The 11,831-nt window shown below is 31.2% G+C and overlaps 1 protein-coding gene across 4 annotated transcripts in view; it reads right to left on the bottom strand.

Annotated features, from left to right (window-relative positions):
* Window positions 1–2,990: 2,990 nt before the first annotated feature.
* Window positions 2,991–11,831, bottom strand: part of mino (glycerol-3-phosphate acyltransferase mino) — a 138,525-nt gene continuing 129,684 nt past the window's right edge. For all 4 annotated transcript variants that reach the window (XM_088239141.1, XM_088239140.1, XM_088239139.1 and 1 more), the window contains 5 exons: window positions 10,711–10,858; window positions 9,532–9,734; window positions 8,214–8,359; window positions 6,453–6,631; window positions 2,991–6,018 (listed from right to left, as the gene is read on the bottom strand). In XM_088239141.1, coding sequence (XP_088095267.1) covers window positions 5,807–6,018; window positions 6,453–6,631; window positions 8,214–8,359; window positions 9,532–9,734; window positions 10,711–10,858 — 888 coding nt within the window. In that variant the 3' untranslated portion in view covers window positions 2,991–5,806. The remainder of the gene's footprint in view (window positions 6,019–6,452; window positions 6,632–8,213; window positions 8,360–9,531; window positions 9,735–10,710; window positions 10,859–11,831) is intronic.

Here is an 11,831-nt window from a genome sequence, read left to right as displayed (position 1 = left end):
ACTACGTGACTGGACATGTAGTGGACGTGTAACGCCACTACATGTATATTTATAAAGATATTATACTTAGTAGACGCAACGTGTACTAGCTACACATCACCGGGGAGGGAGGGTTAAGAGGATCGGAAATCGATCAAGCTACTTTCTAATTCTCGTAAATTTGTAATTATCTCGTAAAAATATATTATTCCATCAGGAAAATTCTTATTGATAAGCGACAAAACAAATTAATTACCTAACTATTTTCTCCCAAATACCGTGCGAGCGAAGCCATGGGTAAAAGCTAGTAGATTGTTAAATCATTAAAATTTTAAATTTCATGAAAATGAGAACAGATTACATTCTAATGCAAATAGACTGATTAGGGTTTCATTAAAATGCAAACAGATCAATAGGCGCGCATCTGAGTGCAAATAGACCAATGGGCGTATTGCTTTAACATCCAATTGTTTCAATTTGACCGAATGAATTCATTAGCGAGCAAATTAACTAATCAGCGAGAGAATCGCTCCAACTTCACAGCAAATGAAAATCTTCCGAGCATCTTCTTACAGCAGTTGACCTATTCATATTTATATAAATTTATATTGTTACAATCACATTTATTTGAGCTAATCCCTTATTTGTGCTAGCACTTATATTTTAAGCAAAATATTTATTCATCAGAGCCACAGCTCCGATCTCTCCCATAGCTTTAACTCTAGTTACTGTTATTCCTATTACGATTATCATTGTCTTTTCATATGAATTAGTCTGCAGTTGCAATTTGGGACAAAAAATACAAGGGCTGGTTTTGCAATCAAACGATTTACGATTACCATTCTCGAATATGCTCGCACAGACAAAATACAAAGATGGCAAATAAAGAAAAGTAAAAATAAACAGAGGAATTTGATTGACACTTTGTAAATTGGTAAATTATTATCAAGAAATACGAATATCTACAGAAAAGTTAGATAACATTAGTCTCTTTTTACTGTGTGCTCTTTAATTTCTATATCTGTAAAATGGATCGGAATAAGTATAATATTTATTATTAAGGATTGTTATTTACAAATATTATAATATTGTTTTGTTTACAAAACGTTGGCATATAACACATACAAAATTATGTTTAGAGATATCTTGGTGGTTGTATAGAGTAATCATTATTATTGATAAACATGTCTTAATTATATGAACAACAAACTCCACCTATAAACATGTGTATTTAATATTTTATATTATAAATTAAATTATCATATTTCAAGTACTTGTTTTTGTAGCATATAGTTTTTATATAATAGCAAATGCCAAAGTTGTGAATCTGCAATTTGTTGAGTTTTAAGCGACTAATATCTGGTCTTGTAGCATAATATGAGATTAAATAATAAAATAATCTAAATATACTGGAAAAAGATTAAGTGTATGCTCCCAATAACTATACCAGAACGAGATCTCATGCACAGTGAGAAACTTTAGCCCTACGGGATATTGTATACAAAAAATGTTTTCTTTCGCGCAGTAAAAATTAGAGCATTATATTGTACAGCAAAATTTCTTGAAAATCTATGGAAAAAAATATGTATTTTAATAAAAACTAACTACTTTGAACGACGTCATTAGTTGATATGAATTGACCAATAATAAGAGAGGTGTGAAATTTTTCCGGTTTACTTACCGTCAACAGACCAATCGGCAGAACTGACCGAAAAGAAGCGGAAGAGAACTCGAGACGTCACATGCGGAGTAAATTCAGAAATGCAAAACTTTAAAAATGATAATACGATAAACAAATAAAAAATATATTTAAAAAAAAAAAACCATTGAACCTCCTCATTTTTAACACCCAGAAGCTGTACGGATGCAAGTCAGAATTCACCCAAAAGGGCAATTTGTTTACTGAATACAGCTTCTGCACATAATATGAACATATTTTTTGTACATATCGGCAGTTTAGTAGCTATCTGCTTTCTATGAATTAATTTTTACTTCATGTTGTTCTACCTTCACAGTCTACATTGCATAATGGGTTAAAAAACCCATAAAGTAATGCTGACTACAATTGTTAAATGAATAAATAAATTTTTGCAACAAGACCCGATATTTACATAACTTTTTATATTATAAAGCTGCTTTAGTAAAATTGAAATACAGAGATTTATAATACCAGTTTTAACATTTAACCTTAACATCTTTAAATCAAGTTCTTGCAGATTTTTGATTTTGGCATTGACCTAATATTTTTTTACAGAATACAAATATCGAGAATATCTGGTGGCTACGCATCGGTGACAAATGACACTCGTCAAAAATCAATCATATCTGGAGAAACTCACGACATTTGACAATATTTGTCACAGTTTGAAGATGGTCGAATGTTTAGGTTCATGTAGGTTTTAAGTTTAAAAACAATCTTTTTTTTATGAATCAAACTTAATTATTATTGAAAATTTAGAATGATTATTTCACTATGCATGAATAAAAGCGCACACTTAACATATTTTGGATAACCAGTTACACCTTTCTTGTTGAGTTGGGATAAATTAATATAAATTTGTAGACCAAAACATACACCTTAAATATATATGTATATATATATTTGTTGTTACATTTTTTTCATCATGAGGTATAAAAATAGAATAAATATTTTTCGTAATTACAAGTTTTAAACTTTGGAAAACCGTGGTTATTATCGCATACAAAATTCATATAAAAATCAGTATTTTTTCCATTCATTTTCAAATGGCCAGAGTTTTCTCTCTTGTCAAAGACGTATTCTATTACTGGATACTATATCTTTAAGAGTTCATCGCGTGATAACATCACACAGTAAAATTCTTAGATTTTCATGGCCGTTATGAGGTTTTCTGGGTTCTGGTTCTGAGGGTTTGACCAACATATTCAATGTTATTTTAGTATTTTTCTTAATATTGTTAATGTATAGTATATTATTATTACTTCTAATTTACTATGGGTACTTTTTTTATTACAATAAATAAAAACGCATATTTCTCGTTTGTATTTTTCTGTAATAGACAATCGATTAAAACAATACACATCAAATTTCAGCTGTCAGTTGATTAGATTTCCAATCTTCTTTTTTTTCAATGGTTTAAACTCTATAGTCCTTAAAATATAGCTTGATTAAATAGACAGCTTCCAAACTAATGCCACTAGTGATGGAAAATTACTGACCACTGATCATGTACCGATGAAATCGATTTTATCAGTTTTTTCATGCAATCGTAAAACTCTGTTTCCAAAAATTGATATAAAAACACAAACACAAGCCTATCATAGTGTGTTTCAGACAATTATTTACTAACAAATAAGACATTCAATACTTTTATTCATGAACAACAGCAAATTAATTATTTTTATATTCAATCAGATTACATTGATCAATTTTTCCCATCTCTAACATTTTTGCAAAATGACGTAACCTTGTAAGAACGTCGTTAATAATTAGGTTTATTTTAATTTTAAAGCTGATAATATAAATATGTTGATTTATATGTAAGCATTGTATTAAAAAAATAAATTAACATGCCAGATACTAATGATTTTTCGTGTGTCAATATAAATCACTCCTTAGACGTTACTACAATGTTATGTAGTCACTTTTGCTGACCATTGTCAATCTAATCAATGTATATTGTAAGGACTATAGGAAAATCAAAGACAATATTTTTTTATGGTCATGTACTGGAGTGCCCACATATCTAAGTTATCCCACAACACAGATTTTAGATTAACAAGCTGCACATATCGAAGACTACGACACGGTACAAATCCCAGGTACATAACGTTATATAAATACCCACATATATAATATCAAACCTGATGATGGACACTATAATATGATACGAAACGTCAGAAGAGAGTGCAAACGACACAATAACCCAGAAAACCGCATTGTGCAACGAAGTGAACTGACATTTTAAGGGTTAAGTTCTGTAATCAGTATAATCTAAAAACCTTTTTACCCGCTTATTTATGTACAAAACATCTGTGTTAATTAAAAATATCAACAGTTTAGTATTTTTTTAAAAGGCACAAAGTTCAAAGAGTTAAAACTTTTAATACAAAAATTAGACCATTTTGTCACTTCACTCACAACGCGCTCAATTTGTAATTGCATTAAATTATTTTTATTCAGAATTTTATAATAGAATATACTTTATAATATTACATATAATATTAGGATCTCGATAAGAGTGTATTTTTAAATAACAAACATTTATAACCGTCCACACGCTTTTTATAAATATCAATGTACAAAATATGTTCTGATTAATTATGCTAAAGAAAATAGAATTCACAACCCCCGTTTTTGGTCCGTAGAGTTTGCATTTTGAGCATTACGGATTTAGTTTGTTAATTTTGAACTCTGTTTTAGCAATGGATTTATTTCATGATAAATAATTTTGATGGAACCAATCCATTGTTCTTGAAACAATATGCACATATGTATACATTTGAAGGAACTTTTACAAACCATTTTGATACATAGTATATTTACAAGTTTTTTCCAGGGATATCTCATTATTTGTACTTTTTATGATAAATATTTTGCCAAAAATCGATGTTTGCGGGGAAATCAAGGTAATAACTGATTTCACTCAATACCTACCTTCGTAAGGTCGCAATATGATAATCACTAATCAACAAGTTAGAAAAAGTAAAATTAATATATCAACTTTGAATTTTAACTTAAACACTCCGACGAATAGAAACTGTATGGTTCCCACTAAAATTTGTGAAAAAACTAATGTCATTTTCTTTAGCACCGCATATTTTAAAGCACTTGAAGTCACTTGATAGTCGAATATTTAAAAATGTTGCCTTATTCTAAGAGAGTATTAAATTTTTTATTTTTTTGAGTATCAGAACTCAGTGGCTTTCTCGATACCCGTTATAACAATTAAATTAAAATTTTGATGGAATCCAAAGCACAATCATATTATTTAATTAACAATCGATCACTGTGAAACTTAAACATGAAAAAAACTCCAATATTTCATTTTATCAAATCAGAAAACAATGTATTATTTAACTAATCGATTGGGTGATTTTTGTTTTGAGACAATATGGAAGTCTAGCCATAACATCTTTACAAAGCAGATAACTTAGAGTTGGCAAGTTCAACACGTTCCACTCATATGGACACATATAACTTTCTTGTTTTTTGGAATATTTCACTTCCGATTGGACAGCAGTCGATGGTTTGAAGTACATCTTATTCGGCTATCACACTGGGACACAATATCTCCCATCATATAATTACTTCAGTTTCACATACGGTACAGTGGTATATTAACTACCAATGTCTTTTGAACTGGCGGCTATAGCTGTCATTTCCTAAATGAGAGGCACGTGTTAAGTGTTAAGTTAAGTTAACACAACGTGCAACATTAACAATTCGGCTCATTAACAACCAACCATCCATAATTACATTTTTATTTTTATAAATTCCAAAATAAGAGTTTCCATTGTAGTCAGTTGAATGTTTTTAATAGATAATATAAAAGTTTTGGCAGTAATTAAAACTTCTATTATGTGCCCCAGCCTTATTAAAAAATAGACAATATGTGGTTTGAATTAAAGGTTCGGACGAAATAATATAAAATTTTGATATAATCCCTCGAGGATCAAATGCAGTAGTTGTCTGCAAAATGTGTATATACATACTCGGATTGTGAATCGTGTTAATTTCAAACATTTGGCAATGGAAAATCATCGTTCAACTGTTATCTCGGGTTACAAAATCAAGCCTTCGATGTTTTACAGAAGTGTATTATGCGTATGTGTTGATGCAGCGCGATCATCGTTTGATTTGCGCGGTGGATTCTTCATTCTGGTCCTCTGTCCTGAATCTGGCGATCAGTCTGTGAATGCTCCGCAGTTTGGAGGGACTTTGGTAGGGTTTGGCTATAGAGAGACTCCTCAGCCTGCCTTCGGTGTGAACTTCCACGACTCCCCACATCCGGAATAGGCGGAGACAGTTCTTGATGGCGTCCGTGGAGAGAGCTTCGCCTGATGTATAACATTTATACTTCATTAGATATATAACCAACGGGCACATCAACATTTTAATATTATCTATTGTTTGTTTTTTAATAAAACTAAAATGATTACATTATATTCATATTAAGTATTTATTTTCTCAATTCAAACAGTTTGAGGAGGTAGGAAAAAATTGTCTTCAGACAATATTTATTTTATTTTATTTGGGATTTTTACAATTACATAAAAAATAAGTAGAAATATATGAAAAATACTAGAGCCAATGAAAAAAATCAACTGTAAATCTAATAATACATAATATATAGGAAACGAGTTTACTGAATGTATGTGTGTGACGTTTGTATTCATGTCTGTGTATGTGTGAATGAATATAATGTATAATAATGAAGCCGCTAGTAAAAGCTATGACAAATAAATAAATGTTATATTTAAATTACACTGACCATATTTGCAATTTCCAGTGGCCAACTTGTGCTTCAGGTTGTTAAGTACTTCCTCAACAAAGGCAGGCTCAGTAACGTGTGTAGAAAGGCCATTATCTGTAGTGAGTAGCTCTGGGAGGCACTCAGCTGTCGTACTGTACACATCTATAAGGGGCCTAAGAACTGTTTGTAGGTATTGTCTGGAAAGATAAAATTTTGCAATAAATAAACATCCAAAAAAACAAATTTATAGTTTTATCGAACTTCAATCATCGGTAAACTATTCTTTGTGTAGAAAATAATAAATCAAACTAAATTTAAAGTGTAAAATGTCTTCCTTCGCACGGGTTTTCCTAATGAGGAATTCATTGTTTACCATTCCCTTAGTGTGCCAAAAACATCCACACTTTACGGTGATGTGTAGTTGATAAACATGCAAAAATGAGAGATTTTTAATTTGAAAAATTGAATATTCATAGGCTTCAATTATTAATAGTTGAAGTCAATAGTGATAATATTTTTAATCTAATGAGGGAGTTCAGTGCTACAGGAAATTGGATATAAAACGTATTTTCTAAAATGCGGTAAAAATTAGATCATTCAATTATACGGAGAAGTTTCTTAAAAATGCATGAAAAAAACAAAATTATTATAATAAAGATGAACTACTTTGAACGCCGTCACTAGTTCTTCTGAATTGAGTATTGTGATAGATTTATAGTTTACGGGAAGTCAATTCACCAATCAGCAGAACTCACCGAAGAGAACTTGTGACGTCACACGCGAAGTAATTTCAAAATGACCAAACTTTAAAAAATCATAGCGCTGGTAATACGACACATAAATTTTATAAATATTTTTTTTAAATTAAAAAAACACTGAACTTCCTTATTGCTAAAAACATGAAAAAACCATTAGCTCACACTCGCGGCGCGAGCGAGAGGTCCATCCCTAACAAAACTCGAGAGAGCTACTGCCAGAGATGCTACAGCGCTACTGGAGTACCGTACTGAAGTACTGGCAACTGCTATTCGCGCGTGTGATGCATGAAATTGTCTCTTTTGCTCTCAAATATACCTGTACTATCTAGAGTGATACATAAACTAAGATCTCAAGTCTGGTCATATCGAAAGCAAACATAATTGTAATACAAGATGTTTAAATGTGGAAAAAGCTAAGAATGTATCTCAAGATAGACATGTACGTGTAGTGTTCCATCCTTTTTGCCTATGCCTATGGAGAAATGGCGTGGTTGAAGTAGTAACTTAGTAAATATTTATTTTCAGTTTATTTTTAAGCCTTGACAAAGAAACAAGTCTTCCTCTGAAACCGGTCAGAATATAAAATTGATTTTAATAACAAAGTTAGTGCTTTTCATTTTTATTTCATCACCTTCGTCGTTCTCCTTTCCACACCCAGTGGCGCATAGGACATTACATTGGTAAACCGAATGCAGCAAATTTCCATCATCTGTTACATGAAGGTAAGGCGATCAGTCACACACTTCGGGTGACAGGAACAATGAAATATTTAAGTTTAAACAACCTTTAATATCAATATTTCACCTCCACCCTGCCAGGAATTTAACCCAGGACCTCAAGAATGGTAGAGAAACGCGCCAACCATTACACAAGAAGGCGGCCTTATATGCATTCGATTTCTTTATTCAGGATTTTTACCTGAGAACAGCCATCGAGTCGAAAAAACTAAATACAAAAATCATCCAGGGTTCTGGCTGTATTTTACATACAGAACTGCATTCTTCATATAAAACATAATTACCTATCTATTACATATTGTTCACTTTGATTGACGTTGTAGTATACAATTTTGGTGTAGCTAGGCTGGTGATACTCTTCAGAATCCATCGGCATTATAGATCTCGACATTCTAATTCCCATAATTTGGTCTTCCGTTAAATCGTCATCCTGTAAAGAAATAAAATCGATAAATTGTACATCTATCTTTTGCTGCTTGTTATATGCAGCATCTACTGCTTGAAAAGGCATGTGGCGCATGACATGGAAAGGGAAGACGACATATTTTATATGTTTTTTATTTAAATATTTAAAAGCCCATACTTAATAAACAATGCTATTAAAAAGTTTATAATAACAATAAAATTAAATGAGACTATAACGACTAATGTGTGACCCATTTATAGAGAAGCCATTTCAGTCTATCGCATAAAACAAAAGCATTGCAAATTTTTGGTTTAACAACAGACACGTAATGGACAGTTTCGTCGCTGTGCCTGCAATTGAAATTGCCTCAAATTCACTCTTAAAAATACGGTGTTTTTGTGAAAACAGAAAATGTCCACATCAATTTGTGTTTGTGAATGAACAAAAAATATCCTTTAATTACCATTTCTACCACTAAATAGTTCCACTCTCACTCATTGTTTGACAGTTCAAAGGTGTTCTTAATATTATTTTGTATAGGTTTTTAGCAGTATTTACTGAATCTTTTTTTTTAAATTTACAAACCCTTACGGATTACATTCATTTAACCAAATAATTTACTTTTTGAAAATTCATATTCTAGTGATAAAATTTTAAGTTTAGTTAATTTTTAACATCTTTTGTAAAGGTTGTCAAAATACTGCAGTGAGGGGTAAAATGAAAGCCTTTAAAGTTTCCATGTCTTGTTATTTTTGTGGCTTGATTGTAAATAAATATTAAATTTTGGCTTAGTTTAAAAAAAATTGATTTGATTTTATATTTTTATTTATTCATATAAAGATAAATATAACCAAAAAAAAAACGTATCCCTAATTGATAGTAAATATGCGAAACTGTTAAGTTACTTAATAAAAAATGAGTTGCAACTCGTTGAGAATGGTCTTTGGCCAAAATGGCAACTCAAGTATTTAAAGAAATTTGAAAAAAATATTAAAAAATCACATTCGAGTAAAATGTGTACACGAGTATATGAATAATAATTTAACTAATTATAAATATTACACCTATGTCGTTCCTAAATAAGTTTGCTAATCATAAAAGCCTGTTTAAAAATATCCCAAAGATTTTCTATAATAACTAGAAAGTAAGAAAGATGTTACAAGTATAAATTAAAGCGGGTAAAATGTTATTGTTACCTTAGTTGACTGAATCCAGCCCCTGCAGACCACCTTGTGGATGGACTCCCTAACATAGTCCTCTAGATCCTGGCAGGGCTTGCACAGGATGAACTCCTGGGAGAGGATCTCGCACAGCTCTAGGGAGAGGTCCATCAACTCCTGCCAACTGACTTGGCAGTTCTCTGATGGACGGTCGGCTATCAGCACTTGCAGAGATGTCACTGTAAACAAAAATAATCATAATGAAATACGGATGTAATTTAATATACATTAAGAAAGATTACATTCGGAATATAAGATTACGAAAATACAATACAGACCCAGTAACTTCGAGGCATGAAGACGATATTGGAATGTGGCAAATATACAAGGATTCAACATATCGAGTCATGATTGCCAAAACATCGTACCCAATAGCAGTAATATTTTACGGGAGAATATTTTTTCTTCTTAATTATTAAGAAATATACAGTAAAACCCCTAAATTAAGTTCTTCTAGGGGCCAACAAAAAAAATGTAAATGGTGGGAAAATGCAAATGGAGGGTAGTGGAAAAAAAATCAAGAAAGTATTTTTTTGTTAAAAAAGTTACGGAGGGATGTTTGAACCATTTTTTCATTGAACTTTTTGAATACAAGTTTCATAAATAATAAACGTGAGTAAAACATAATAAAATTTTATTAAAATGAGGACTAAAATACGAAAATGGCGACAATAAATGTTCTTAAAGTAGAAACATACAAAATACATTACAGAAGATATTATATACATCGACACTCCAAACATATCTACGCACGGTAAACGTCAAAATTCATGTTTAAACAAGCACTCTTTGCTTGGATTGGCATTTTTTAGTTAAATCATCGAGTCGGTGAGGAGACTGCTTTTTATCACGCAAGTCTTTTAAAAAAAAAAAAAATTCAATTTAATTTTAGGGTAGCTAAGTTTGACTGACGGTTAAGATTTGGATATTCAAGGTAATTAATTACAGAGCATGCATCAGATATTTGACAGTTAAAATAACAATATGCAAGGCACAATGGTAACAAATAATGTAGATTGTTTAATAACGCATATGCATCAACTTTAGGCTGCTTGCTTGAAATTAAAATTATTAACAATGATCTGTCTGTAAACGTAGGGGGTATTATGCAAATACAATACAAGGGTAATGATCAAATGCTGATGTCAGTCTTACCCACAACACTCTGCATGACGTAATGAGGCAACAGGCAGTTGCCGTAGTAGGACAACTCGATGACGTTAGGGAGGATGGAGACTGGCTTCACAATTACGTTATCTTCATTATGTTCCTTCAACACTAGACCAGGTCCCAAGATTTTGATCTAAAACACACAAAATGATAGTGATGATTTTTGTAGACTGATAGTTTTCATAGCATCAGTAATACGACATTAACTCTTGTAAAGAAAATAAAATATCTAGGTGTCATCTTTGATGATAAATTAACCCTTGTTCCCCATTTGAATGAGATGGTAAATAGAGCCACGAAAACCCTAGGCTTTGTTATCAGAACAACAAGTCTGTTGATGTATTGAAAATATTATACACGACACTAGTAAGAAGCCAGTTAGAATATGGGTCCTCAGTTTGGTCTCCTCATTATGTTACCCATATAAACAGTGTGGAGAAGGTCCAACACAAGCTTTTAAAATTTATAAATTTCAAATTAAACATTCCAATTGAAGAGCTTAGCTATAAATTTTTAATGAAGCAGTTAAAATTAATACGTATTAGTGATAGAAGGGAAATTTCAGATTTAGTGCTGCTTTTCAAGTTATTAAATAATGTTCTTGACAGTCCCGAATTTTTAAATTGTGTGAATTTTTATGTGAGACAGCGTGGGACGAGACAAGATACTTCTTTTGCTGTTGATTTGCATAGTTCAAACTATGCCAAATACTCCTATTCCACGGTTCCACGCTTCCACATGTTAGCAAACAAACATGGAAACTTAGACTTATTTCATTTATCTTTATACCAATTAAAATCATTATTTTTTAATCACTTCTTTTCTAAATTATAAAAATGTACTAAGTGTTATACTTGTTTTACTGCTTATGCTATGATACATCGCCTCAGTTACTTTAATACGTTTTTTTTTAAACCCTTTATTTACTGTTAATTAGCTCCTTACCTATTTCTTATTTAATTTTTCTTTATTATTTCCTTATTTTCAACTGATTTTATATCATGTATCTATATTTTTATACTGTGTTCAGGTGTTTTGTTTTAGTATAATTGTTTTTCAATATTATTTAATACTTTGTCAAAGGCGTAAGCCGTCTAAAAAAAAAA

This window comes from Micrasema longulum, unplaced genomic scaffold (assembly GCF_059751315.1).
Source record: "Micrasema longulum isolate JH-2025_06_02 unplaced genomic scaffold, ASM5975131v1 h1tg002076l, whole genome shotgun sequence".
Classification (NCBI taxonomy): domain Eukaryota; kingdom Metazoa; phylum Arthropoda; class Insecta; order Trichoptera; family Brachycentridae; genus Micrasema; species Micrasema longulum.
This window is presented reverse-complemented; position numbering and strand designations above follow the sequence as displayed.